The sequence below is a fragment of the Lepus europaeus genome, chromosome 21, assembly GCF_033115175.1.
Source record: "Lepus europaeus isolate LE1 chromosome 21, mLepTim1.pri, whole genome shotgun sequence".
Classification (NCBI taxonomy): Eukaryota; Metazoa; Chordata; class Mammalia; order Lagomorpha; family Leporidae; genus Lepus; species Lepus europaeus.
In genome coordinates, this window is record NC_084847.1 from 2,001,335 (window position 1) to 2,028,789 (window position 27,455).

The 27,455-nt window shown below is 64.5% G+C and overlaps 2 protein-coding genes across 11 annotated transcripts; one reads left to right on the forward strand and one right to left on the reverse strand.

Annotated features, from left to right (window-relative positions):
* Positions 1-2,942: 2,942 nt before the first annotated feature.
* On the reverse strand, positions 2,943-5,987 carry LOC133751052 (serine protease 41-like). The gene is made up of 5 exons (XM_062180928.1): positions 5,715-5,987; positions 5,132-5,621; positions 4,191-4,471; positions 3,597-3,754; positions 2,943-3,323 (listed from the first exon to the last, which is right to left on the reverse strand). The coding sequence occupies exons 1-5, from the start codon at positions 5,779-5,781 to the stop codon at positions 3,093-3,095; spliced, it is 1,227 nt and encodes a 408-aa protein (XP_062036912.1). The 5' UTR covers positions 5,782-5,987; the 3' UTR covers positions 2,943-3,092.
* On the forward strand, positions 5,560-26,919 carry FLYWCH2 (FLYWCH family member 2). Of its 10 annotated transcripts, XM_062179890.1 has the most exons (8): positions 5,560-5,639; positions 10,500-10,623; positions 11,240-11,298; positions 11,512-11,616; positions 11,788-12,084; positions 23,728-24,138; positions 25,237-25,284; positions 25,948-26,919. In XM_062179890.1, the coding sequence occupies exons 6-8, from the start codon at positions 23,817-23,819 to the stop codon at positions 26,043-26,045; spliced, it is 468 nt and encodes a 155-aa protein (XP_062035874.1). In that variant the 5' UTR covers positions 5,560-5,639; positions 10,500-10,623; positions 11,240-11,298; positions 11,512-11,616; positions 11,788-12,084; positions 23,728-23,816; the 3' UTR covers positions 26,046-26,919. The 10 variants fall into 10 exon arrangements, 9 of the variants coding, with proteins under 9 accessions (XP_062035874.1, XP_062035871.1, XP_062035880.1 ...); XM_062179887.1 differs by lacking the exon at positions 5,560-5,639 and having other exon boundaries at positions 10,508-10,623; positions 11,512-11,625; XM_062179888.1 differs by lacking the exon at positions 5,560-5,639 and having other exon boundaries at positions 10,514-10,623; positions 11,512-11,625; positions 11,788-11,992.
* The last annotated feature ends 536 nt before the right edge of the window (positions 26,920-27,455 follow it).

Sequence of the window (27,455 nt, forward strand, 5' to 3'; positions counted from 1 at the left end):
TCAGCCTTCGGAGCTGGGAAAGGACAGGGATGCCCAGACCTTGGGCTGCGGGCTGGGAGCCCCAGGGAGAAGGCAGGAGTGCCCTTACTTTGGGGCACAAGCCCCTCACCACTCCCCACCCCCTGCCCCCACCCCACGCCCCAGTCCGCTCCCAGGTCCGGATTGGTCCTGGACTGTGCCTGTGACCCAGGCTCCAGACCCTTCCCTCTGCCTGGGGACCACCTCCGTGTGTGCAGCCCTGCCCCCACACTTGGACATGGGGCAAAGGCCCCTCCTGCTTAGCTGCTGATACTTGCCCTGGTCCAGCTGGCAGCCCTGGACAGCCTGGCGCCCTCTGTGCTGACTGGGCCTGGGGGGAGGCTTGGGGGCTTAAAGGGCAGGAGGGCGGAGGCCCAGCCAGGGGGTCATTACCAGGCCGGGGCGGGGCTGTGGCTTCACCTGACCAGCCTCAAACAAAGAGTCTTTGAACAGTGCTGCAGGACAGACCCCTGGGTGTCTGAAGGAAGCCTCCCTTGGGCCGAGGCACTGAGAAGGGGGCGGGGACTGCGGTCTGGCTGGTCTCTGAACCTGCTCCCGCTCCGGCTCCTGGCAGGGTTGGGCTCTGGGGCTGAGCCTGGCCAGCCCAACCAGCACAGAGACCCCAGGCTGGCCCGCCCCTCCCATTCCCAGGTCAGTGAGCTCGCAGTGGTTCGCAGTGGACAGATTGTGGACTTGACCAAGGACAGGAGCAGATATGACCTTGAGAAACAATCCACCCTCTAGTTTGCGGTGGCCAGGACAGACCGAGGCCGAGCAGCCAGGGACAGGGGATGGGGATTGCCGAGCCGTGGGAGAGCTGGAGCCAGGATGGTGCCCGGGGCTGGCAAGTACCCTCCGGTTCCCCCAGCTGCCCAGAACTTTCTCTGCCAATCACCCCCTCTCACTTGCTCTCTGGGGGCTTCCCTGCCTGGGCCCTGGACTTGAGATTGATGTCTGTTGATGACCCTCCACGAGACTGGAGCTGGGTCCATGCCCGGAGGAGGCTTAAACAACAGAATTCATTTCTCATGGTTCTGTTGGGGCCCGAGGGGCCCAACCCAAGAAAAGACCTGGGAATCGCGAGCTGAGGTGCAGATAAGGGTTCGCGAGGAGTAAGATGATCCGCCAGGTGAACTTACACTGGCAGGGCGTGCAGGGATCTGCAGCCACAGGGGTGGTCTCAGGGCAGTTTTCCAGAAGGGAAGGCGGGATCTCCAGGGATTTGGGGGCTGCCTGACACGGCCAGGTGTCGGGGTCATGCCGGGAGTGGGCGTGTCAGCGGGGCCAAGGGCCTGGTGAGGACGCAGTCAGCAGCCATGTTGGAGGCTTTCAGCTGTGCCAGTCTGGGCAGTGCCGACTTCAGACTGCAGGCCCTGGGGTGTGTGTGTGTGTGTGTGTGTGTGTGTGTGTGTGGAGTTTAGAGGCAGCCCAGGAAAGGGTGTGGTGACTTCCTCCAGCTCTTTCTGGCCCCTACCTGTTTCCTTACCGGGGACAGATCAAGGGGCCAGCAAAGTGGATTCCATTCCTAGGCAGAGGGAAAAAGAGGCGGTGCCTTCCCTCTTCTCCCTTAGAAGCTTGGCTGCTCGAGGGGCTCGGCAGACTCTGCACTGGGTCGCCCCGGGCTGCAGGTGGAGGGCGCTCAGGCTTCACACCTGAGTTTTTGGAGGGGCCATAGTGTTCAGACCCTGACAGTGCCCAGGGCAGAGCTGGCCCTGAGGACTTGGGAGTGAGTGAGCTGGACTGCACAGGCAGCAGGCTGGGGCCGAGGCTGAAGGCGAGTGAAAGGGAGGCACAGCTCTGACCTCACTGTCCTGCGCCAGGACCATAGCCCCACCCCCAGTCTGCCCTGTCCCCACTGACACCCGGAGCCACTGCCATGCTCGGATTGTCTGTTGTTCCTTGCTCATTTCTGTCTTTGCTAGGGAAGCCTGCAGACACAGAGAGAACCCACTGCTCCCCAGGGGCTGTCACACTGGCCCCTGCTCCCTCTCCTCCACCCATCCAGTTACATCTGCATCACGAACCTCAGACGTTGCCAGGGCCCCTGAACGCACTCTGTTCCAGAACCAGTCTCGTGGACTCAGTCACGCCTCGGACACCCCAGCCCCTGGCCTCAAGCTGGCCCTCTGTGAACCGGCCGAGTCTCGCCAGACAGGACGCCCTGGCCGCACACAGACCACACACGGGGCAGAGGCACGGACATCCTGTACAGCTGAGAGGGACTGGTGACTCCACCCCGCAGGACGGGTCCTTCCCCTACAAGGAACCTGGGGCGCAGAGCCCCTCACAGGGAGCCAGGCAGGGAGGACACAGACCTGCTGCCCCCAAATGGCGCTGAGCGGCTCCCTGCCGCTGCCTCACCGGCAGTCTGCTCCAGCTCTGCACCTCCCCAAGCCCTGGGACCACCCTCAGCACGAGCAGGGCGGATTCCAGAGAGCCAACCGCCCCACGGTTCTGTCCTGGGGGAGCCAAGGCCGAGGGCCCAGCAGGATGGCAGCTCAGTCGCCCTCGGGGGGACCTCCTCGTCCCTGCAAACGCATCAGCGTTTCTTCCTGCCCTGCCACTTCCTCCCGTGATCCCCGGGAACCGCCTCCCAGGTGCACACCTGCACCCCGCCCTGAGCCAGGTCAGCCTCTGGGGCCCATGGCAGGAGCAGCGGTGTCCGGGGCTTGTGTGGTGGGGACAGGGGAATGGGGCCTCGGGAGCATGTGCCCCCGCCCCCAGCCACCTGGAGCCAGGCCTGCGCTGCCATCGTTATCTTTCTGACTGCACGCACTGGAGGGGCTCTCCTGTTTCAACCAGAGCGTGACTATCGGGGGACAGAGGTTTGGGAGTGGGGGGACTGTCTTGGGCTGGATGGACCCGGCTGAACGGAGGGCGTTGCTCATGAAGACACTGGCTCTGCACAAACCTCAGAGTGACAGCTGGGACACCCACACAGGTTTATTAGCAAATGAGACACAGAGGCTAGGAGCCAGGTCCACAGGCAGTCCCCACCCCAGCCCTGGGTGCCTACAGTCCCGGGGAAGGGGCTGGCGCTGGGGCACCCAGCACACCCTCATGGCGGGGGGGGCTCATGCTGCCCACAGAACCCAGGAAGCACAGCGCAGAGCCAGCAGCAGCAGAGTAGGGGAGGGGTCCGGCTTGGGTGCACCAGCCACCAACTTTATCCACTTGAAGTACTGGCTGACATTGGTATAGACACCGGGCCGGGTGCGAAGCCCACAGCCCTGTCCCCAGCTCACAATTCCAACCTGGTACCAGATTCCATCGATGTCACAGACCAAGGGTCCACCTGAGTCGCCCTGGGGAGCAACGTGGGTGAGCATGGCCTGGGGCAGGGAGGAGGGGCGGGGAGGGCAGGAGGGTGCAAGTTCCCCTCCCCTGCAGCGAGCACGCCTCAGCTTCTGCATCTGCTAAGTGGGCCAGCAGCACCCGGGCGGGCAGGCGGGGCTGGCGTGAGGGCGGAGGAGCAGGACTGTGCAAGGAGGTGGTTTGCCCCTGCCACTGCTCTCAGGCAGGCACTGCAGGTGGGGGCGGGGCGGGGGCTGGGACGGCAGGGAGTGGGGTCTACTCACACCGCAGGCGTCTGCCCCGCCGCCTTCTCGGCCAGCACAGATCATGCTGTCGTGGATTAATTTGCGCTCAGCGGGCAGTGAGTAGAGGTGGTTGCACCAGGTGTGGTTGATGATGGCGAGCTGCACCTCGCGGAGGTTGTATGGAGGGGGTATTCTGGCTGGAGGTGGAACATGGGAGCAACCTTAGCCTGCCCTGTGCCATCAGGGGCAGGGGAGAGGGAAGGCCACAGTGCAGTCCTGGGGTCGGTGTTCCTGTGTATCCCACACGTGGCTGTCCAACAATACCGATGGTGGACGTGCTGCTGGGCCCCCCAGAGACTCAGTTCCCATCTGCACAATGATGGCCCCTGCCCGAGGGTGCCTGGACTGGCCAAGCTGCTTCTCCCTCTCCCCAGCTTCTGGCGCCCACAGTCTGGAGGGCAGTGGGAGCCCCAGGTGGGATGTTGCCTGCAGGTGGGGCCAGAGGAGGAGAGCAGGTGGGCAGAGGTCTCCAGGGCACCCAAGACCACAGAGGGGCTGCTGGGCCCGCTTTGGCTAGAACAGGGTGTCTAGGACAGTGCCTGCCCCTCCCCACCAGGTCTGTCCCGGGCTCACTGCCGTTGTCTGCGATGTAGCCCCAGCCAGTGGCCCAGCAGTCGGGCCGGTGCTGGAACATGGCAGTAGAGGAGAGCACGCAGACGGGCCGCACGTAGGCGCTGTAGGTCACGCGGGAGGCCAGCTCCACCAGGGCGACGTCGTAGTTCGCACCAGTGTTTAAGGGATGAATAATGATTTTCTTCACTCTGTATCTGCCCAAGTAAGCCCTGATGCTCTCTGGAAACAACCTGCTGCTCAGCTCCCCCAGCTGGACGCGCCAGCTGTCCACATCCCCGTACCTGGCAGTGGAGGAGAGCTCTCAGGGCCTGCGCAGCAGCGCCACCCCCTGGGCACAGCGGGACCATGCAGGGAGGTGACACTGACGGGGCTGCCACACCGCCCTTCCCACAAGCCACCGTCCAGCTCACAGACTGCCACCACCACGGCCCCAGCCTGGGGACCGGGAGGGCACGGGGCTTCCTCCCCTCCCCCTGATCTCGTCACCTCACAGAGCTGTCCTAGGACAGGGACACTGGCCCAGCCTCCAGTGAGCCTCTGTCAGCCAAAAAGGAGCTGGCAGAGGAGGCCACCAGGGTGGGCACTGGGCAGGGTGGAGAAAGCTGGATACCCAGCCCCCAGCCCGCCTCAGCTCATGCCTCCCCCACCTTGGTCCACACCTGCTGAAGCGGGAATCGGGGAGGAAGCCCACCTTAGCCCACCTTGGGTTTGTAAGGCAAAAGGACGATGCCCCCAAGGTGCATGGGATTGTTCTGAAAACATTCTGGAACAACGTGCCTGGGGTTCTCTCCAGGGAATCTCTTGTGGGTGTGAGCGCGCAGGCCCTCTTGAGGCTGTGGGGAACTCCAGGTCTCCATGGCCCTGGTGCCAGAGGCGAGGCCACCTGCGGGGCCCCAGCCTGAGCACTTCCTCGCCCCGCCCCCGGCACGCCCCCCACTCACTTAGCAAAGCAGTGCGCGGCTGACATCACCCAGCGGCGGTTCAGCAAGGTCCCGCCACAGGCATGTCTGTTATTTCTGCGCAAACTGGCCATCCACGGCCAGCGCCCGCGGACCGACTCCACGCCGCCCACGATCAGCGGCTTATTTTCCCGCTCTCCGCAGGGCTCTGCGGTGGACAGAGACACGCACTGAGGGCAGCCACAGCCCAGCCCGCCCACCCTCGCCCCGGCTGTGTGAGGACCGGGGATCCCTGGAGAAGCGCGCGGGCCCCCGGGTCGCCCCGCCGGGGAAGCAGGTGACACCGGACCCTCCCCGCACAGCCCGCCCCGTCCCCGGGCCCGTCGGTTACTTGAGAACAGCTCGGTGTTCATGGGACCTGCAGCGGAGGAGAGGAGGGGTGAGGCGTGCCGCGCACCGCACCTGGCCCGGCTGCTCCGCGCGCAGCGCGTCCTGCGCGCCCTACCTGGCAGGAAGTCCTCTTCGCCCGATTCTGCGCGGAGAACACAAGGTGAGCTCCCTGGCGTCCACGCTCCCCGGCCTCCACCCACCCCCTCGGGTGCCCCGCGGCGACCCCCGAGCTCACCCGGCTCCTGGGGTGCGCCCCGCGCCAGCAGCAGCGCCAGCAGCAGCGTCCCCGCCCCCGCGCCCATGGCCTGCTCCTTGTCACCTGGGTGCCCCCTCTTCCTCCTGCTTCAGAATGTCCAGGCGCCCCCTGGGGGCAGAACAGGGGTTTGGGAGCCGCCAAGGCACCCCAGGAGACCCTGTCCTCTCGGGACCTAGCAGGACCAAGGGCTGGCTGGGGACTCTCAGGCCACCCAGCTCCCGGGGTCCCCAGCACTCTCCCTGACAGCCCAGAACTGGGGGACCCCAACAAGCCCCTTACCACCTGCACCTCAGGTTCCCACGGAGCAGGAGGATCCTTCAGGGTGGCGCATCTTCCATGCAGTAGGGGCTGTGGCTTGGGACAAGGTGGGGGCCGGGGAGGCATCCCGCCAGAGCTTCTCCCCCCTCCTTGTGGCCACAGGGTTTTGGGCTCCTTGCAAAAATGCCCATCTGCCTCTGCGTTGAGAAAGCCCACCCCAGGCTGCTCCACTGGACCGGCCCTTTCCCTCCCATGAGCCTGGGTGAGGGGAAGTCTGCCTCCTGGAGGCCCCGAGTGAGAACCCACTGCCTCACCTTTCCATCCTCACCGCAGCAGTGGCCTGATGGGCTCTGCCTGCTTCTGGCAGTTAGGACCCTGAGGTCACATTGGGCCCATCCGGGTGAGCCAGGGCACCTCCCCACCCCAGCACCCTCAGTTCTGTGTGCTGCAGACCCTGTGGTTACACTGGGCCCATCCGGGTGAGCCAGGGCGCCTCCCCACCCCAGCACCCTCAGTTCTGTGTGCTGCAGACCCTGTGGTTACACTGGGCCCACCCGGGTGAGCCAGGGCGCCTCCCCACCCCAGCACCCTCAGTTCTGTGTGCTGCAGACCCTGTGGTTACACTGGGCCCATCCGGGTGAGCCAGGGCGCCTCCCCACCCCAGCACCCTCAGTTCTGTGTGCTGCAGACCCTGTGGTTACACTGGGCCCACCCGGGTGAGCCAGGGTGCCTCCCCCACCCCAGCACCCTCAGTTCTGTCTGCTGCAGACCCTGTGGTTACACTGGGCCCATCCGGGTGAGCCAGGGCGCCTCCCCCACCCCAGCACCCTCAGTTCTGTGTGCTGCAGACCCTGTGGTCACACTGGGCCCATCCGGGTGAGCCAGGGCGCCTCCCCCACCCCAGCACCCTCCGTTCTGTGTGCTGCAGACCCTGTGGTTACACTGGGCCCACCCGGGTGAGCCAGGGCGCCTCCCCCACCCCAGCACCCTCAGTTCTGCGTGCTGCAGACCCTGTGGTTACACTGGGCCCACCCGGGTGAGCCAGGATGCCTCCCCCACCCCAGCACCCTCAGTTCTGTGTGCTGCAGACCCTGTGGTTACACTGGGCCCATCCGGGTGAGCCAGGGCGCCTCCCCCACCCCAGCATCCTCAGTTCTGTGTGCTGCAGACCCTGTGGTTACACTGGGCCCATCCGGGTGAGCCAGAGCGCCTCCCCCACCCCAGCACCCTCAGTTCTGTGTGCTGCAGACCCTGTGGTTACACTGGGCCCATCCGGGTGAGCCAGGGCGCCTCCCCACCCCAGCACCCTCAGTTCTGTGTGCTGCCTGAGCCTGTGGTTACACTGGGCCCACCCGGGTGAGCCAGGGTGCCTCCCCCACCCCAGCACCCTCAGTTCTGTGTACTGCAGACCCTGTGGTTACACTGGGCCCATCCGGGTGAGCCAGGGCGCCTCCCCACCCCAGCACCCTCAGTTCTGTGTGCTGCAGACCCTGTGGTTACACTGGGCCCATCCGGGTGAGCCAGGGCGCCTCCCCACCCCAGCACCCTCAGTTCTGTGTGCTGCCTGAGCCTGTGGTTACACTGGGCCCATCCGGGTGAGCCAGGGCGCCTCCCCCACCCCAGCACCCTCAGTTCTGTGTACTGCAGACCCTGTGGTTACACTGGGCCCATCCGGGTGAGCCAGGGCGCCTCCCCACCCCAGCACCCTCAGTTCTGTGTACTGCAGATCCTGTGGTTACACTGGGCCCACCTAGGCGAGCCAGGGCGCCTCCCCACCCCAGCACCCTCAGTTCTGCATGCTGCAGACCCTGTGGTTACACTGGGCCCACCCGGGCAAGCCAGGGCGCCTCCCCCACCCCAGCACCCTCAGTTCTGTGTGTTGCAGACCCTGTGGTCACACTGGGCCCACCCGGGCAAGCCAGGGCACCTCCCCCACCCCAGCACCCTCAGTTCTGTGTGTTGCAGACCCTGTGGTCACACTGGGCCCACCCGGGCAAGCCAGGGCACCTCCCCCACCCCAGCACCCTCAGTTCTGTGTGCTGCAGACCCTGTGGTTACACTGGGCCCACCCGGGTGAGCCAGGGCGCCTCCCCCACCCCAGCACCCTCAGTTCTGTGTGCTGCAGACCCTGTGGTTACACTGGGCCCACCCGGGTGAGCCAGGATGCCTCCCCCACCCCAGCACCCTCAGTTCTGTGTGCTGCAGACCCTGTGGTTACACTGGGCCCATCCGGGTGAGCCAGGGCGCCTCCCCACCCCAGCACCCTCAGTTCTGTGTGCTGCAGACCCTGTGGTTACACTGGGCCCATCCGGGTGAGCCAGGGCGCCTCCCCCACCCCAGCACCCTCAGTTCTGTGTGCTGCAGACCCTGTGGTTACACTGGGCCCATCCGGGTGAGCCAGGGCGCCTCCCCCACCCCAGCACCCTCAGTTCTGTGTGCTGCCTGAGCCTGTGGTTACACTGGGCCCATCCGGGTGAGCCAGGGCGCCTCCCCCACCCCAGCATCCTCAGTTCTGTGTGCTGCAGACCCTGTGGTTACACTGGGCCCATCCGGGTGAGCCAGCGCGCCTCCCCACCCCAGCACCCTCAGTTCTGTGTGTTGCAGACCCTGTGGTTACACTGGGCCCATCCGGGTGAGCCAGGGCGCCTCCCCCACCCCAGCACCCTCAGTTCTGTGTGCTGCAGACCCTGTGGTTACACTGGGCCCATCCGGGTGAGCCAGCGCGCCTCCCCACCCCAGCACCCTCAGTTCTGTGTACTGCAGACCCTGTGGTTACACTGGGCCCATCCGGGTGAGCCAGGGCGCCTCCCCCACCCCAGCACCCTCAGTTCTGCGTGCTGCCCGAGCCCCCTCTCCCAGCAGGCACACATTCTCCAGGAGGCACCTGCAGTGTCCTGGGTTTTAGGTGCCCCGGCCAAGGGGGTGCAGCTGCGGGGTGTGCCCGGGCGGCTCCCGTTTTCCAGGGCCTGCAGGTGTGGTGATGCCAGAGCCAGGAAGCGCTGCCCGGGATGACCAGTCCCCACAGTGTCCCCAGAGGCTGGGAGAGCTGGGAACTTGACTGTTTTCCTAAGGGAGGTGTTCCCTCCGGTCAAGCACTTCCTTCCTCCCAGCAAACAGCAGAGGCCTCCTCCTCGCCCTGCCGGGGGCTCAGCCCCCGCCCAGCCCCGCCCCCGTTGGCCTGCCTGGCTGTCCCCGTGAGCACTCCCACTTGCCGGCAGATCCTTCCCTGGCTTCTGCTGGGACCTGAGCCCCCAGTGCCCTGCCCCCCCCCCCCCCCCCAGGATTGCCAAGCCACAGTCTTTCCCCTTCAGTGGTTTACTTCCGAGACTGACTCTACCACGGAACTGTGCACCGGGCTCTCCTTTCTGTAGAGTCCGGTCCACCTGCTGGCTGCAGGCTCCGCCCTGCGCCCCTGCTGCTCCTCTGGGAGGAAGCCGTGTGGCCCAGAACGCCCAGCTCACGGTGCACCACGGCCTCAGAGGGCTTCATTCCCCGGGCGGGGATAGACGCAGACTCTCACCGTTTCCACGCGGTTTGTCTTTTCAGCTTTGGAGATGAGCAAAGCAAACTCTGAGCAAAGTTTTTAAAACCTCACCAAACACTGAGTACTCCTGACTGCTCCATAATGAAGCGCTGAATCCCAGGATTCTGGATTCTTCCAGGCCCAGCCCCAGCGCCATCCTCCCAGGGGCCTCCCCGCCCCCACTGGCTCTGGATGCCTTTCCCCAGAGCTGCGAGGCCTGGGCCACACCAGAGCCTGCAGGCCCCTCAGCCTAGAAACCTGGCTGCTGCCCAGACTCCAGGCACAGCCCCTGAGGTCCTTTCTGCTGTCCCTGGCCCGAAAGGGACCCTGACCTCCCCCTCTCCCTGGGGGCTCCCTTGGTGACAGCTGCAGGATTGTGGTGACGTGGGGTGGGACTGGATGCCAGGGCAGAGTCTGAAACCGTGTTCACACACACGGCAAGCTCTGGGGCTTCTTAACTGCGTCCCAGGAGCCTTTGTTCCCCTCCCTGCCGCCTCTTCCACGCGGGGCTTCACCGTGCTGTTTCGGAATCCAGGAGCATCAATGCTTTCATTGCAGAGCAGGTGGAGAGGAAATGAAATGCGGCGCTAACCGCAGAAGGAAGTTCTGAGGGACCGGCCCGGCGGCCCAGAGGGTTAAGCTGCTGCTTGCGACTCCAGTATCCCATGTGAGCGCTGGTTCAAGTCCCGGCTTCCCCGCTTCCAATCCAGGTCCCCGTTAACGCTTCTGGGAAAGCACTGTACGATGGCCCAAGTGCTTGACCACTGCCACCTACATGGGAGACCAGGATGGAGTTCCAGGCTCCTGGCCTTGGTCCGGCCCTGGCTGTTGTGGCCGCCTGGGGAATGAACCAGCAAATGCAAGATCTCTTGCTCTCGTTCCTCTGCCTTAAAAAAAAAAAAAAAAAAAAAAAAAAAAAAAAAAAAAAAAAGTTTGGACCTGGTTCATGTTATGATTTTCAGAGGAAATCACTCCTTTTCTAGGAAATGAAACTAAGACCAATGGGTGGGGAAAGGAAACTGCCAATCAAGTTCCATTTCTGGGTCCTGGCCCCACCCAAGGAAGAAAACCCCGGGTCGTGGAAGCAGCGGTCGCCATCTTCCTGAGGTGAGCACGGGGACACTTGGCTCGGCCGAGCTGTGGGGTGGGGGTCCGTCTCGGGGAGAGGAAGGGGTCTCTGGGTTTGCAGCCAAGAGGGCACAGGTTAGGATAGGCGGGTACTCTTCATGCTGGTGAGAATAGACTGCAGGAGAGCCCTGGGGCGAGGACAGGCAGGGCAGGGCAGGGCCAGGCATGCCGGACTCGTTCTTTGTGGGGCTGGTGGGCACAGACCGCTGTCCTAGGTGGGTCGGGGCACGGGCAGCTGTGTGGGCTGGCACCAGGGCAGGGCTCGCCATCCCACAGGCTGCCGGGGCCCTGGAGGAGCGGCCAGGGCTGTGAGGCCAGAGCCAGCTCTGCAATGAGGCAGCCGAGGGCAAAGGGCAACCCGGAGAAGCTGGGCTCCCTCGGGAAGCCCTGGGTGGGGCAGCTGGGGAGGGTTGTGAGGGACTGGAGGGCGGCCCTGGCAGGCAGGGGCACCTGGGCGCTTCCTTCTACTGCAGGCCCACAGATGTGGGGGCAGGGCCACTCTTGTCTCCAGCGGCGCCTGTCTTGGTTTGGGGATCCCAGGGCTCTGGGGAAGGGGCGTGAGGGGAGGGAGACTAAGCAGGCTTTCCTCCAACAGCCCTGCGAAGCTTGAGCAAGATGGTTGTGGAAGCGGTCTCCACAGTCATGATCTCCGTGGTGAGCCCAACACCCCTTCACAAGGTTCCCCTTGGCCTTCATGCCCTCATGGGGGCCCCAGGCCTGTCAGTGGGACCCTGTCCCCCAGGAGCTTCAAGCCTCCTCCCCAGTGCAAAGGTGGAGGGCGGGGCCCCCGGAACTGTGGGAGGCAGGGCTCCGAAGCCCCTCTGACCTCCAGTCCTGGGTGTCCCCGACCCGTCTCCCCCCTTCCAGGAATGTGGGAGCGTCACCGGGAGCATCCTCTTTTCTGGCCCAGTGGCCTGGCTCATAGGGAGTGCGATCGCTGTCGTCTTTCTCGGCGGGGCCATCTACCTCCTGGTGAGGGAGGTGAGGAGGAGGCTGCTGTGGCCCAAGGGCTTGGGCGGGGGCAGCTATGGGGACCCGGCAGGAGGCGGGCCTGGGGTGAGCCTGGGTGGAGGTGCAGTGCTTGGCCGGCTGCCTCCCTGCCCTCCCTGGGCTGCCACTGACTGCCCCTTCCTTCTCTTCCAGTGTAAAAAACTCCACCACAAAATGGAGTGACGGCCCCCGCCCACCCTGCAGGAGGGCAGCTCCTGGCAAACAAGCCAGACTTTCGACCAACAGGCATTAAAAGCAGAATGACTGAGTACCTCTTGTGGCGTGATTCTGGAATTGGAGGCCCGGCTCCAGCTGCACCCTCCTGGTGCCCTCCCCAACCCCCACCCACAACACTAAGGTGGGAGCCTTGAGGTCTCCTCTCCTGCTGCCCCGGACCTGCCCGGAGCCCCTCGTGCCAGCGGCCAGCCTCACACACACAGGTTCTCGAGGGTGAGCCCGGAGCACAGTGGGTTGAGGGCACCCACATCCCTTATCAGAGTGCTGGTCTGATCCTGGCTGCCCCTGCCGCTCGCGTGGGAGACCGGGACGGAGTCCCTGGCTCCTGGCCCAGCCCTGGCCGCTGCAGGGAACTCGTGGACGGCAGGTCTCTCTGTGGCACGCGGCCTTTCAAATGAGGAAAAAACAATGAGCTGGGAGTGCAGCGTTCTGAGAGAGAAGGGAGCCGCCCAGGATGCCCGGGCGGACCTTGTTTCCTGTCCCTCCCTGCAGTGGCCACCCCCCCCCCAAACCCCCAGGCAGACCGAGCAGGTGCCGGGGGTGCGGTCTCTAGAGCCTGGGTGGGCAGAGCCTGAGTGATGAGGCTCACCCGCCTGCAGTCGGTGTGGTGGCAGTGTCTGCGGCCCCTGACCTGGGGGGGGGGGGGTCCTCCCTGGCTTTGCCTCTCAGGCCCCTCTGGTGGGGTCCTGCCAGGAGGCCCCTCGGCACTACCCGTGTCCCCTTTTCCTGGGACCCCGGGACTGATGGCTGCTGGGTTCCTCTGGGGGGTGCTCTTTCAGTGCTGAGGGTCCCAGACTCAACCTCCTGGTGGCTGTCCCCTGCTGGAGGCTGTGAGGGATGCCTGTGATGACTTTTTTTTTTTTTTTTTTAAAGATTTATTTATTTATTTATTTGAAAGGCAGAGAGAGAGAGAGAGGGAGAGGGAGAGGGAGAGGGAGAGGTCTTCCATCCTCTGGTTCACGCCCCACATGGCTGGCCGGAGCTGGGCCAGTCTGAAGCCAGGAACCAGGAGGTTCTTCAGGGTCTCCTTCATGGGCACAGGGGCCCAAGGACTTGGGCCATCTTCTGCTGCTTTCCTAGGCCATTGCAAAGAGCTGGATCGGAAGTGGAGCAGCTGGGACTCAAACGAGCGCCCATATGGGACGCCGGCACCACAGACAGCAGCTTTACCCAGTGTGCCATAGTGCTAGCCCCACAAATGAACCCTTATCAATGGCACAACCTTTAGGTGGCAAATGGCAAACCACACCATGGCCTGGACCTGCTTGGGTGCAGAGAGCATTCAGAGCCAGCATGTGAGTTTCCTGTGGCTGCCGAACCCAAGTCCCCAAAACTCGGTGGCTTTAAACCACAGAATTTGTTTGCTCACAGTTCTGGAGTCCCGGAGCCCCGAGTGGCTGTGTGTGTGGGGTGGGGGTAGTGGTGGCTGACAGTGGTATAGCCACAATATGCCTGTGCCAACGGCATCGCCTATGTGCGCCGGGTCCAGTCCTGGCTGCTTCACTTTGGACCCAGCTCCCTGCTAATGCCCCTGGGAAAGCAGTAGGGGATGGCGCAGGTGCTCGGGCCCCTGCACCCACACGGGAGACCCTGGAAGAAGCTCCTGGCCCAGCCCTGGCCCTTGTGGCTATCTGGGAAGTGGAAGATCTCTCTCTGTGTGTATCTCTGTCTCCTTGTCTCTGTAACTCTGCCTTTAGAATAAATAATCTAAAGGGAGAGGGAGGGAACTGTGTGTGGGTAAGGAGACGCGGCGCCCCTGCGCGCGGCCAGCGGGGTTCAGGGCGCCGGTGCTGGCGGCGGGCGGCAGGGGGCGCGCGCGGACTCCGCCGCGGGCCGGGGAGCGTGGTCCGCCGGCCGCCGGTCCCGGCAGGGTCGGGGGTCTTGGAGGACCGGCTCGGGCTTTCCCGAGCGCTCGGCAGGCGTCCGAGGGGCGTGAGGCGGTGCCTGCGGCGTCCCCGGGGCCCTGCGGTCCCGCGCGCCTCCCGCGTCCCGGAGGCCGCCTTCCCGAGGTAGGACTGCGGTGGATTCGGATGCCCGCGTCGGGGCTGGACCAGGCGGCCCCGACGTCCACTCAGCCACCCCTCGCGGGCCGCCCCCGCTTCCGCCGCGTCCCCGCCTCAGCTCGCGAGAGCCTGTGAGCCACGTCCCCGCCTGGCTCCCGGAAGCTTCCCGGTCGCCGTGCTGGTGCCAGGGTGGGATGAACAAACCCCGCAAGGTAGGAGCGCCAAAGGAAGGGCGAGGCGAACGGTCCGCCTGGGGAAACTGAGGCAGGGGCGCCGCGGGTCGGGGGCCGCTTCCCCGCAGCCAAGCCCCTGCACCCGCGCGGGACGCCGGCTGCAGTTCCAGCCTCCGGGCCCAGCCTCGCCCAGTGTGGTCATCTGGGGAGTGGACCAGCAGAAAGGACCCCCCCGCCTCCTCTCTCGCTGTCACCCTCTCAAATACAACGTACATACAGACGTATTTGTTTTAAAAGATTTATTTATTTTACTCGAAAGTCAGAGTTACACAGAGAGAGGAGAGGCAGAGAGAGAGAGAGAGAGAGAGGCCTTCCAACCGCTGGTTCACTCCCCAATTGGCCGCAATGGCCGGAGCTACACTGATCTGAAGCCAGGAGCCAGAAGCTTCTTCCGGATCTCCTATGGGAGTGCAGGGGCCCAAGGACTTGAGCCATCCTCTACTGCTTTCCCAGGCCAAAGCAGAGAGCTGGATGGGAAGAGGAGCAGCTGGGACTCGAACCAGCGCCCATATGGGATGCTGGCACTGCAGGCAGAGGTTTAACCTACTATGACACAGCACCAGCCACCATAAGTAGGTATTTAAAAAAAAAAAAAAAAAAAAAAAAAAAGGAAACAACCCGAAGTGGAAAGGACCACTGTGGCCCGAACACTCCCCCGAGTGGCATCCGTGGCAACGTCAGAGCCAGGGCGGCGTATTAGCAGGCCACGCGTGGGCCAGGCGGCAGGCAGGAGCTGTTCTGTTCTAGCCGAGACCTGAAGGACACGCCTGTCCCTTCACACGGGGAAGGCTGGGCTAATCTGAACTGCAAAAGAAAAAGCATCTCTACTGCGCTGGGACAGAGGGCAGCCGCCTCAGGGTGTGACAGGCGGGTGCCCTGGTGGCTCCCCCAGACTCCTGAGGCCGGGCCGGCTCCGGCTCCTGCTCTCGCAGTGAATCAGGGCGGCGACCCCGCGGGGCTGTTCTCTGCACACACCAGCCGGGGGCAGAGGCTCGCTCCAGGTAAGAGAAGTGATGAAGCGATGCAGAATTACTGCTCTTATCACAGTCTTGGCCCCTGAGTTCTGGCCTCTGGTTAGCTGGCAGGGGAAACAGAAGAAACACAGACAGCACCTTTGGCTACCCAGCTGTCTCAGGAAAGGGTGTGGGTCGCCTCAGCTGTGACATCACCGGCCACCTTTTCATGGAATGCTTCAAAGGTACTTCCAAAAGTTCATGCAAATGGGATTAAGAGCTAAGCTTGGGGGCCAGCATTGTGGCGTGGCAGGTAAAGCTGCTGTTCGTGACGCCAGCATCCCAGGTGCCGGTTTGAGTCCTGGCTGCCCCATTTCTGATCCAACTTCCTGCTGGTGTGCGGGGGGGGGGGCAGTGGAAGATGGCCCAAGTCCTTGGACCCCTGCACCCATGTGGGAGACCTGGAAGAAGCTCCTGGCTCCTGGCTTCGGATCCGCACAGCTCCGGCCATTGCAGCCATCTGGGGAGTGAACCAGCGGATGGAAAACCTCTCTGTCTCTACCTCTTTCTGTAACTCTTTCAAATAAATAAAATAGATCTTTAAAAAAAGATTTATTAATTTATTTGAAAGTCAGAGTTACACACAGAGAGAGAAGGAGAGGCAGAAAGAGAGGTCTTCCATCCACTGGTTCACTCCCCCAATCAGCCACAATGGCCAGAGCTGTGCTGATCCAAAGCCAGAAGCCAGGAACCTCCTCCAGGTCTCTCACACGGGTCCAGGGGCCCAAGCACTTAGACCACTTTCCACTGCTTTCCCAGGCCATAGCAGAGAGCTGGATCAGAAATGGAGCAGCCAAGGACTTTAACCGGCACCCATATGGGATGCTGGTACTGCAGGTGGCGGCGGCTTTACCTGCTTTGCCATGCTGCAGGAAGAGCTGCACCCCCGCTCTGCCAGCCACACCCTCCTCAGGCCCCGCGGGGCCCAGAGACACCTGAGCCGGCCTGGGCCTGCCCTTCAGGGAGAGCCCTCCGTGTGGGAGGGGCAGTGCCAGGGTGCTGCTCTGGAGACAGGGAGGGTGGCGCATGGGGAGCTGCGGCAACACGGATGAGCCCTGCGGACAGCACGCTTGGGGGGCGGGCCCGGCGGAAGGACCACGAGCTGCGTGGCTGTGTCACAGGAAACGTCTGCCACAGGCCCCTCCCTAGGGGCCCAAGACAGATGGCGGCTGCCTCAGGCTGGGAGGCCGGAGCGCGGGCTTCTCTGTGGTGTGGCTGCACACGGGGAGCCGCCTGGGGTGTGACCCACAGCTCAGTGAGGCCGCTAAGCCCCCTCTGTAGGGCTGGCGCCGTGGCAAAGCGGGTAAAGCCACCACCTGCAGCGCCGGCATCCCACATGGGCGCCGGTTCTAGTCCCGGCTGCTCCACTTCTGATCCAGCTCTCTGCTGTGGCCTGGGAGGCCAGAGGAAGATGCCCGAGTGCTTCCAGTGTGGGAGGCCCGGAAGCAGCTCCTGGCTCCCGATTTCAGGTTGGCTCAGCTCCGGCTGTTGCGGCCATTTGGGGAGTGAACAAGCAGATGGAGGACCCCTCTCTCTCTCTCTCTCTCTCTCTCTGTGTGTGTGTGTGTGTGTCTGCAGATGGAGGACCTCTCTCTCTCTCTCTCTCTCTCTCTCTCTGTGTGTGTGTGTGTGTCTCTGCAGATGGAGGACCCCTCTCTCTCTCTCTCTCTGTGTGTGTGTGTGTGTGTCTCTGCAGATGGAGGACCTCTCTCTCTCTCTGTGTGTGTGTGTGTGTGTGTGTCTCTGCAGATGGAGGACCCCTCTCTCTCTCTCTCTCTCTCTCTCTCTCTCTCTCTCTCCCTGTGTCTCTGCCTCTCCTCTGTTAACTCTGACTTTCAAATACAGAAATACATAACAATGAATTCGTTACTTCGTTGGAGACAGTGGACAGTGCTTTTGCCGGTGACCGAAGTCCAGCTCTCTAGTTGTGGAGGGCGTGTGCGGGCGCGGTGACAGGACCGGGTGACAGCAGCAAACGCTGTCTTGCTGACTGTGTAACACAGCACAGCTGTGTCCTCAGGGTCTGCACAGCCAGCTGCCCGCCGTGTCCAGTGGACAGACGTGGCCCAAGGAGAAGCCAAAAGAAAGGTGAGACAAACTCCATCCGGGCAGCCCTCGCCGGTCCCGGGAGTGCATAGCCTGGGCAGCGCTGGGCAGGAGGCGGACCTGAAACCCAGGCCTCCAGACTCTGCCCAGGGGCTGCAGCCATGTGCGCGGGCCAGGGAGCGGCCTTGGCCCCAAGCTGGTGCTCCCGGGCGGGGGGCGGGGAGACCCTTGGCCCCAGGCTGTGCTCACGGGGGGGGGGGGGGGGGGGGGAGACCCTTGGCCCCAGGCTGTGCTCCCGGGGGAGACCCTTGGCCCCAGGCTAGAGCTCCCGGGGGAGACCCTTGGCCCCAGGCTAGAGCTCCCCCGGGGGAGACCCTTGGCCCCAGGCTGTGCTCCCGGGGGAGACCCTTGGCCCCAGGCTAGAGCTCCCGGGGGAGACCCTTGGCCCCAGGCTGTTTTCCCCGGGGAGACCCTTGGCCCCAGGCTAGAGCTCCGGGGGAGGCCCTTGGCCCCAGGCTGTGCTCCCGGGGGAGACCCTTGGCCACAAGCTGTGCTCCTGGGGGAGGCCCTTGGCCCCAGGCTGTGTTCCCGGGGGAGACCCTTTGCCCCAGGCCGGTGCTCCCCGGGGCAGACGCCGGCCCCAGTCACGCGGAAGACCCCCGTTAGGAATTTTAAGAAACCCTCGAGGTTAAAGGTGTACAGCCAAAGAGATTTACAAGGCGACCAAGCTACTAACAACCGGCAGCGTGCGCGTGGCGGGAGCCGCGGGGCCCGGGGTCCGCGAAGCCAGGGCCGGCAGCGCTGCGGGTGCCGCACCAGCGCGTGGACAGGGCGGGCGTCCGCCGGCGTCGGGCGAGCAGCGAGGCTGCGGCCGCGGGCTCCGTGAGGGGCCCAGGAAAGCCGCATCCAGGACCGCGCAGCCCGCGGCTCCCGGAGCCCAACGGGTTCCCACCGCACAGGTTCCCCGCACGACGTTCCGGCGCGGGGAGCTGCGGGGAGGGGCGGTCCCAACGGCGCGGGCGGGCCCAATGGGCGGGGAGGGGCGGTCCCAACGGCGCGGGCGGGCCCAATGGGCGGGGAGGGGCGGTCCCAACGGCGCGGGCGGGCCCAATGGGCGGGGAGGGGCGGTCCCAACGGCGCGGGCGGGCCCAATGGGAGAGAGTTTGGCCGATGACGAGGCGGGACCCACGGCTAGGATGCTGCGCCGCCGTCAGGGCTGCTCGGCTGAACAGAGCCAGTGGCGTCTTTGAGCAGAGAGACATCTTCCCTCCGCCCGCTCGGTAAAGCGACGGTGACGGGCAAGCCTGTCAACACACGCTCCACTTCTCCGCAGGAGCAGGAGCCAAGTCCTAGGGGAGATCTGGGGCGGTCCCGGATAGACCGCCGCGAGTTCGGTGAGGACCGGGCGGGCGAGCCGCCGCCCCCGCCCCGCGCCGCCCATCCCCGCGTGGCCACGCCCCCGCCGCGAGGCGGAGCTCCGGCCCCAAGCGCCGATTGGCTGGGCGGAAAGGCGACGCGGCACGGGGAAGACCCGGAAAAGCGGTGTCGCCCAAGGAATGGGGCCCCCGCGGCTCTGCTGCGCATGCTCGCGCCGTGACCCCAGTTTGAGGTGACGGCCGGGGCCGAGGCGGGGCCCCCCCAGCACTGAGACCGAGGGACCGGCCACTGCTCTGCCGCCGGACAGGGAGGGCTCCGCCGCCTGCGGTGAGGACGGGCCCCACCGACGGGGAGGCTCCGCGTCCCACGGAGCGGTCACGCGCCGGCCGGCTCTCCGGGGGGCGTCCCAGGGGCTCCGACCCCAGGGAGGGGCGGACACACGCTGGCCGGCCCTTGGGAGGGGGCGTCCCAGTGGCTCCGACCCCAGGGAGGGGCGGATACGCCCCCCCCCCCGGTCGGCTCTCCGGGGGGTGTCCCAGGGGCTCCGACCCCAGGGAGGGGCGGACACACGCTGGCCGGCTCTTCGGGGGGGCGTCCCAGGGGCTGCCTGTGTCAGGGAGGGGGTGTTGCGTCTTTGGCTCTCAGGCGGGCCCCCGCATCGACGACCCCCTCCTTTCTCCTCGCTTCTCCCTCCCCGGCCCCTGACACCCCCACGTCGGGGAGCCCCACACTGGCCGTTTCCACCCCGCCTGGTGCTGCCCCCATCCTGCAGGCAGCCCGGTCCCGCCCGGGCTTTGTCCCTTGGAGGTCCCTGTAGGGATGTCAGCGCGCTGGGGGCCTGGTTTAGGGGCTTGGTCAGGGGCGGGAGAAGCAGGTGCGCCCTGCCTGGGAGCCCGGCGAGCGCGCCAGGTGCCCGGTCTCCCTGTGGGTCCCAGCGATGAAGGGAAGGCGTGGGGAGCCCGGCCTCACCCCTGCGCCTCTGCGCGTCCTCTTGCTGCTCCCCTCGAGCATGGGTGTGGGCGGTGCTGGTGTCTGTCCCACCTGTTCCACGTCAGGCGGGCTGCTCACCGCAGGAGCCTCATGGAGGCGGGACTGGCACCTTGGCTCAGCCTTAGAGTCTGGGGCCCGGGTCTGGGGTGGTCGGCAGGGGCTCCTGGGCACGCCTGGCTGTGCCCCGTCCCGGAGGTCCTGGGGAGGGTGTTTCCTTAGGCGTCCCGGGGGGGCTTCATCTCTCTCTCCCTCTGCCCGGGGTAATCGCCCCGTGACGACTCGGGCTCTCTTCTGCCAGATGAGCCCACGTGCTCACTGGTTCCTGGAGGCAGGACCCAGGACATGTCTGGGGGCTGGTTCTCCCCCCCCCCACCTGGGCACCTGGGTGTGTGTGGCTCCTGTGGCCTGGAGCCTTGGACATGTCTGGGGGCTGGTTCTCCCCCCCCCCCCTCCACCTGGGCACCAGGGTGTGTGTGGCTCCTGTGGCCTGGAGCCTTGGACATGTCTGGGGGCTGGTTCTCCCCCCCCTCCACCTGGGCACCAGGGTGTGTGTGGCTCCTGTGGCCTGGAGCCTTGGACATGTCTGGGGGCCGTGGTTCTCCCCCCCCTCCACCTGGGCACCAGGGTGTGTGTGGCTCCTGTGGCCTGGAGCCTTGGACATGTCTGGGGGCCGTGGTTCTGCCCCCCCCACACCTGGGCACCTGGGTGTGTGTGGCTCCTGTGGCCTGGAGCCTTGGACATGTCTGGGGGCCGTGGTTCTGCCCCCCCACACACCTGGGCACCTGGGTGTGTGTGGCTCCTGGGACCTGGAGCCTTGGACATGACTGGGGCCATGGTTCTGCGCCCCCCCCCCCCCGGGCACCTGGGTGTGTGTGGCTGCTGTGGCCTGGAGCTCTGGGTTGGCGCCGAGTGTCTTCATGGTCTTTGTGTTGCAGTGGTGGTGGCCATGGGTTAGGGTAAGGGGGCGCAGAGAGCCACAGCGATATCCAAGCACCAGGGGGAGGTGCTTTCCCAGAGTGGAGTCTCAAGTGCTCCGAAATGGAGTCCCTACTGTCAAGGTGCTACTTCAATGTGTTGCATGTGACCCTGTCATTGGCCCCGCGCTGTGGGGTGGGCTCAGGACTTCATGCCCTGGTGGGCTTCCGGTCCCGGGCTGATCTGAGGTCCTGGCTGCGTTTTGGCACCACTTTCCCAGGCGCCCCCGCACCGTGCGTGGCTCGACCTCGGTTTTTCCTTATTTCCGTGAGTCTGATGATCTTGAAGAGCGCGGGCCAGGAATTTTGTGGAATGCCCCTCAGTGTTTAGTGTCGTCTGATGTTTCCCGTGGCTGTCGCGTGGCAAGGGGTTCCGGGGGGTCTCCCCGAGGGGAGGGCTACAGTGACGGAGCCTTGGCCACCTGCTGGTGTCCCCACGGAGGTTCTGTGTCCCTGCTCTGGGAATGAGTCACTGAATCAAGGTGGGGGACTGCACCACCTGCTGGAGGGGGGAGCATCTGCAGCCCTGGTTCCGCTTCTCGGGGAAGCTGTGTCCTCGCCCAGCACTGGCTTTTCAGCTGTGTGTCAGCGTGGACTCGCGGGCGTGCATCGCCTCCTTGGGTTCTCGGACGCGAGCCTGGCCCTGCGGAACAGTGTTCCCTGCAAGGGCCGTTTCTCTCTTCCAGCGTCGGCCCAGGGGCAGGGGAGGGCGTCAGCTGTGCGTCCCTGAGGTCCCCACGGCCTCCGCCTCCCCGGGTGGTCACTTGGAAGGGAGGCTGCGGGCTGCAGCCAACAGGTCAGGACCTGCTCCTGACTCGGGCCTCAGGTCAAGGAGCAGCCAGGTGTCTCCGGCTGGGCAGGAGGGCCGGGGGCCTGGGGGATGTGTCGTCTCTCTGCCACGCATCCCACCAAGGAGGCGTCTGGCAGCCCTTTCCCCATCACTGTGTGTTGTGTCTGAGTCTACACCAGGGTTCCGTCCTGCTTGCTTGTGTCTCCTCGTGCGGCATTGTGCAGCATAGGAAAGGGGACGCCTTCTTAAAGAAAAGATTTGTTTGTTTGAAAGGCGGAGTTACAGAGGCAGAGAGAGAGAGAGAGAGAGAGGTCTTCCATCTGCTGGTTCATTTCCTAGATGGCCGCAATGGCCAGAGCTGGCCTGTCTGAAGCCAGGAGCTTCTTCCAGGTCTCTCACATGGGTGCAGGGGCCCAAGCACTTGGGCCATCCTCCACTGCCCTCCCAGGCCATAGCAGAGAGCTGGATCGGAAGTGGAGCAGCTGGGACTCGAGCCGGCACCCATGTGGCATGCCGGTGCTGCAGATGGAGGCTTAGCCCACTGTGCCACAACTCCAGCCCCACTATTTACATTTTGGTAGGTTACTTCCTACTTGGTTTTTATGCATTTTAATAAGCTCCCGACTTAATTTTTTTAAAAGATTTATTTATTTATTTATTTATTTGAAAGTCAGAGTTACACAGAGAGAGGAGAGGCCAGAGCTGCGCCATTCGGAAGCCAGGAGCCAGGAGCTTCCTCCAGGTCTCTCACGTGGGTGCAGGGGCCCAAGGGCTTGGGCCATCTTCCACTGCTATCCCAGGCCATAGCAGAGAGCTGGATCGGAAGTGGAGCAGCCGGGTCTCAAACCGGTGCCCAAATGGGATGGCGGCACTTCAGGCTAGGGCGTGAACCTTCCGGCCTGACTGTAGATGCGGGGTGAGCGTGAGGCGGTGGAGAGGGTGGGAGGGGCGCGTGGGCAGAGACTGGAGGGGGCCAGGGCTCCGCCTTCGTCTTCCTTGGGAAAATGCTTTAGTGCAGAGACAGGCTGTGCTGGATGTGTTCCTTGGACTGTTTTATGGATACTTTTTTTCATCAACCAAATATAAACATTTTAAAGTCTTATTTCTTTATTTTCTTTCCCTGAAAGGTAGCTGTTGTGGGGACAGCGCCTCCATCTGGCCGCCCAGAGCACTGCACTTTAAGGCCGAGGCGGTCAGGGGCTGCCTCCCGCCTCTCCGGGGTCTTCTCAGCTGCTCTCCGCGGCTGCCACCCTACAGGGCGACAGGAAGCCGTGCTCGTCACCACATGGCACACGTTGGTGACGCGGAAATGGCAGCTTGGGGAGCGGTGCGGCTGTGGAAAGAGCTGTGGTGGCCTCACTGATGTCCACTGCGATGCTCGTTCTCACCCCACGTGTCACCGCACGCGTCACCACGAGCAGGATGTAGTGAGCACAGGCTGTGTTTGTGTTCTAGGCTAAAGTCCCAGCCTCCGCACCAGGCTGGGATTGTGTCTGGAGATGGGCAACTTGAGGCCCTCAGAGGACTCCCACGCTCGCGGGGGAGGGCCAGTGACCAGGAGGCCCGGGCACTCGGACACTCGCTGGGGAGGGCCAGTGACCAGGAGGCCCAGGCACTCGGACACTCACGGGGGAGGGCCAGTGACCAGGAGGCCCGGGCACTCGGACACTCGCGGGGGGGGCCAGTGACGAGGAGGCCCGGGCACTCGGACGCTCACAGGGGAGGGCCAGTGACGAGGGCCTGGGCACTCGGACGCTCGCGGGGGAGGACCACGTGTCGGTGCAGGGAGAAGGTGGCGTGCATAGCCAGGCCTCAGAAGGGACCTGTCCTGTGTCCTGCCGACACCTCGATTGGGAACTTGCAGCTCTGGAGCTGCGTGGAAGTAGTTTGTCTCTTCAAGTTGCCTGGTGGGCAGCACTCCCGGGCAGCCCCCGCAGACCAGGCCCTGGGCGCTGGGCTGTAGCGTGGCACGTGAGCTCAGCTCTGGCTGCAGGGGTGGGGTTGGATGCCATCAGCAAGGATTGTCGGTGCCGTGGTCTGTGGCAGCTGCCCCAGGAGAGGAGCAAGGGTTCTGGGAGTATCCAACCGCTGATGGACGTCTCCGGGCACCTGTGGTGTGGGTGAGGCACACTGGACACCCCGTGGGAGGGAGCTCTGCCACCCCTGGCCGTGTTGGGCTCCCTGGCCTTGTCCGCAGCCTGGGTCCATGGCGGTGGTGGTGACATTTACCCCACAGGCACTGGGACACTAAATGGGAAGTGTGGGAAATCGTCACCTGGCCCCGCGTGTCCCAGTGCCACAGGGTGGGTGTGGCTCCCGGGCTGTCTGCACACCTGTCACAGCGCGGCCTTGGCAGGTGATCTACACCTGGGCAGGGCACAGCCCCCCACGGGCGGGCGGCCTCCACTGACAGCATTTCTCTTCCCCTAGGACGGCGCCCGTGGCCAGGGAAGAGGAGCTCACAGAGAAGACGCCTGCTGGGGCTGAGCGTGGCCTGAGGCCGGGCGCTGGGTGGCGCCATGCCCCTGCCCGAGCCTGGCGAACAGGAGGGCGAGAGCGTGTCGGCTGGCCAGGAGCCGGCCCCCGGGCCAGGCACACACGCCATCTCAGCGGCCCCCAGAAAGCCCAGGAAGTTCTCCAAGCTGGTCCTGCTGACGGCCTCCAAGGACAGCGCCAAGGCGGCCGGGGCCAAGCGCAAAGGCGTGCACTGCATCGTGTCCCTGGGGCCGCCTGGCCCCGCCACCCTGGCCAAGGCCCTCCTCAAGACCCACCCTGAGGCCCAGCGGGCCATCGAGGCGGCCCCCCAGGAGCCCGAGCAGAAACGCCACAAGCTGGCTCCGGGTGAGGCCCCTGGGACCGGCCCCTCCCTGGCAAGCCAGACCCTGGCGGCTGCACCTGTGTGACGGTCCCCCGGCCCCTCTGTCCTGTCCTCACTGCCCCACTCCTGCGGCCAGTGTGGGAGGCAGGTGGCCCTCGGAGGCCTCTCTGTCTTGCCAGGTGGCCTTGCCCTCTCTGAGTCAGCCCCTGAGGCCTCACTCCTCACAGGGGTGTCTGGGGGGAGGGAGCTGGGGACTGCGCGTGCAGGCCTCTACCCCCCACACCCCCAGCAGCTGCAGACGGCCATCTCTAGGCCTGGGACTTCATGGGTCCCTCTGCAAAGGTTCTAGAACGGACAGAGTAGAGAGCTCCCTGGCTCCCACGGCCACGCGTCCTGTGATGAGCCCCGCGGGTGAGGGGCGCCGGCCAGGGAGGCCGCAGGACGAGGCCCTTTCTTGGAGCCAGACCTGGCAGGCAGGTCCAGGGAGACTGAAAGCTGAGGCTGCCCCTCCTGTGGGCTCGCCTGGGCAGGTCTCAGGGAATCAGCGGGGGACAAGGGTGGGTGAGGTTGGTTGGTGTCCTCTGAGCATCCAGGAAGTGGGGCGGGGGCAAGCCTGGGTGCGCAGTGTGAGGCAGCTGGGGGTACACATGGGGGCGAGGGGGCTGCGGGACCTCCTTGCAGAATCCAAGGCACTGGGACAGGCTGGAGGCAGGGAAATCCACCCATCAGCCCCTGGGGCCGGGAAGAGCCCCGGGAGGGCCGTGAGGCAGGACCCCTAGTGTGGCGGGTCCCCTGATGCCTGCACGGCCTGGGGGAGTTGGGAGGTGGGCGTGTCCTGGCTGTGTGCGGGCATGGCCGCTGCACTTGTCTGCTGTCTCCTGTGTCCGTGTTTCCACGCCACAGGCTGAGACCCCCTGGGCTCGGCACCTGTGTGGGGACCTGGACGCCCCTTGTGGGTGGGAAGCTTTGGGGATCACGGGGGTGGGTGCCCAGCGGTGCTTTCCCAAGGCATGAGATCTGTCGTGTCCTGAGGACATGGCGCCAATCAAAGCTGTCGGGTCTGGCCTCGGTGGCTGGGCCGCTTACCTGGCAGCCATGACCAAGACTCGGGTTTCCTTCAGGTAGCTGGGCGGTGCCGGGGATCTCACCTCATGGATGGAAATTTGGGGGTGAGTGGCCTGAGGTCGTAGGGTGTGGTAGCCCCAACACTTCCCCTGGGCTGAGACCCCAGCTGAGGACACTAGGGCACCTGAGGAGGGGGCGGGCCCAGGCCTGAAAGGAACAGTGCTTGCGAAGTCAGAGCCATGAGCCCCACCTTCAGAGGGAGCACACCCCAGGCACTCCTGGAAGGCCCACCTGGCTCCGCCCACCAGTGAGAGGGCGGGGCTCAGAGTGGCTGGTGACCACCCTGAGCCCAGCAGTGGTCACTGTGGAGGAAGGCTTGGTTTCAGCTCTAGCTCAGAGCCTGTTCTTCCCACTCGGCTAGGGGGATGGGGCTGTCTTCAGGGTCCCTTCCAGGCTGGCCGAGACCACTGCCCCCAGCCCAGTGAGGACTGGAGCAAAGCGTGGCTCACTCCGGGCCTCTGTGCCTTGGCCACAGGATTCCCAGCCAGGCCACGGGGTCGGCACCACTTCCTGTTGCTCAGCCAGATGTGGCCAAAGTTCCCTGGAAGTGACTTGAACAGCCCAGTGGCCGGGCTGGTGCCTTTGGGCACAGTGTCCCTGGAGTGGCCGTTAGCTCCCTAAGCTTTGCCAGTCATCCCCTGGTTGGGTGGGGGGCACCCTTGCTTTTCCTTTGGTTCCAGCCTGACCACCCCCTCCCTTTCTTCCAGACACAGACACAAAAGAAGCCGACAGATTAGCAGGGGGCCCTCCTGCAGGGGGTGGGGAGGAGGCCCCCACGGCCCCCAGCGCGTCCCCAGGACCCTGACCGAGACCTTGACCTGGGAGCAGCGGCCTCTCCTCCACAGGGCCGGGGTCCGGCTGTCGACAGTCTTACTTTCAACATCATGAATTTTTTTCTTTCTTTTTTTTATATTAAGCATAAGATACTTTTGTAAGCAGAAAAAAAAAATTCTGAAAGAGAATAAAGCAGCTGTGTGCTAGCTGTGGTCCTGGCGAGGTTGCACATTCCAAATTCGGGGTCTCAGCAGCCCTCGTCCAGCCCCCCCAGGCCTTGCCATCCTGGACCCTCGGCCTGAAGAGCAGCCCCCGGGGTTTCCTGCCCTGGCCCGTGGGAAGCTGGACCCCTGCTGCCTGATACTTCCTCCAGGGGCCTCACCACCCTCTGGCCTGGTCTAATGCCTCTTCCAGGAAGCCCCCAGGACTGATGGCTTCCAGGCCCCAGTCTTGAGGAGCGGAGGGCTTGCAGCGTGTGGTGGATCAGGTGCTGCCAGCAGCAGGTTCCTGGTGGCCTGAGGGCCAAGGGGGGCACAGAGGGACCTTCCTCAGACCACCCCACCGGGAGAAGCAGGCAGGGAACAAGGTGCGGCCTCTCAGGGCCTCCTTAGGAAGGTGCGGGTCAGAGGGTGGCTGGCCAGCCCGCTGTCAGGCCCCTGACCCTGAGGCCTGGGAGGCGGCAGGGTTCAGAGCTGCGGGATGCGATGTGTGTGGCCCCGTGGTCCCGCTGGGGCGCTCACACTGGCGGTCTGGTAAAATCACGTTCTGTTTACTTTGGCTTTTACCGAAGTGCAAGTCCAGGAGAGAGGTGGAGAGCAGCGAAGGACTCTGATGAGGGGCGCAGTGCAGAGCAAGCAGGGAGCCCAGGCTGCGGCTCCTCCCCAGCGCTGTCTTGAGACTGAAGTCATTTTTAAAATATTTATTCAATAATTTGTATTTATTTGAGAAAGTGTCGGAGCAAGGGAGAGGGGTGTTTGCCTGCTGGTTGTCGGCTCAGATAGCTGTGCAGCCGGGCTGGGCTCCATCCGGGGCTCCCAGGTGGGCGGCAGGAGCAGGCCCCCAACGCGAACCCAGACACAGCTGTCCCCAGCGCCCGCCGTGAGTACCAGCTCTCTCCTGTGAGTCAGCGTTTCCCCTTCTTCCAGGGAGATGCGTTGGGACTGTGTACCTTGTTCTCTTTTTTGCTGTTGTTAAAATGTATTGATTGATTTGAAAGGCAGAGGGCTGCCCAGGGAGGGGAATGGGGGATCTTCCACCTGTTGGTTCACTCCTCAAGTGGCTGCTGCCCTGGCCAAAGCCAGGAGCCTGAGATTCCATCTGGGTCTCCCAGGTGAGTGCAGGGCCCAAGCACTTGGGTTATCTTCTGCTTTCAGCAGGGCGCTGGATTGGAAGTGGAGCCTGTATGGGATGCTGGTGCCGCAGATGGCACCTGCTGTGCCCC

What these genes read in the sequence shown, in the direction of transcription:
- FLYWCH2 (XM_062179890.1), top strand. Translation starts at nt 23,817, where the DNA reads ATGCCCCTGCCCGAGCCTGGCGAACAGGAGGGCGAGAGCGTGTCGGCT. An exon ending in ACGCCACAAGCTGGCTCCGG is followed by an intron (nt 24,139 to 25,236) that starts GTGAGGCCCCTG and finishes GGTTTCCTTCAG; the next exon opens with GTAGCTGGGCGGTGCCGGGG. An exon ending in TCATGGATGGAAATTTGGGG is followed by an intron (nt 25,285 to 25,947) that starts GTGAGTGGCCTG and finishes CCTTTCTTCCAG; the next exon opens with ACACAGACACAAAAGAAGCC.
- LOC133751052 (XM_062180928.1), bottom strand. Translation starts at nt 5,781, where the DNA reads ATGGGCGCGGGGGCGGGGACGCTGCTGCTGGCGCTGCTGCTGGCGCGG. An exon ending in GCCGCGCACTGCTTTGCTAA is followed by an intron (nt 4,472 to 5,131) that starts GTGAGTGGGGGG and finishes CTCCACTGCCAG; the next exon opens with GTACGGGGATGTGGACAGCT. An exon ending in GCGGGGCAGACGCCTGCGGT is followed by an intron (nt 3,324 to 3,596) that starts GTGAGTAGACCC and finishes GTTGCTCCCCAG; the next exon opens with GGCGACTCAGGTGGACCCTT.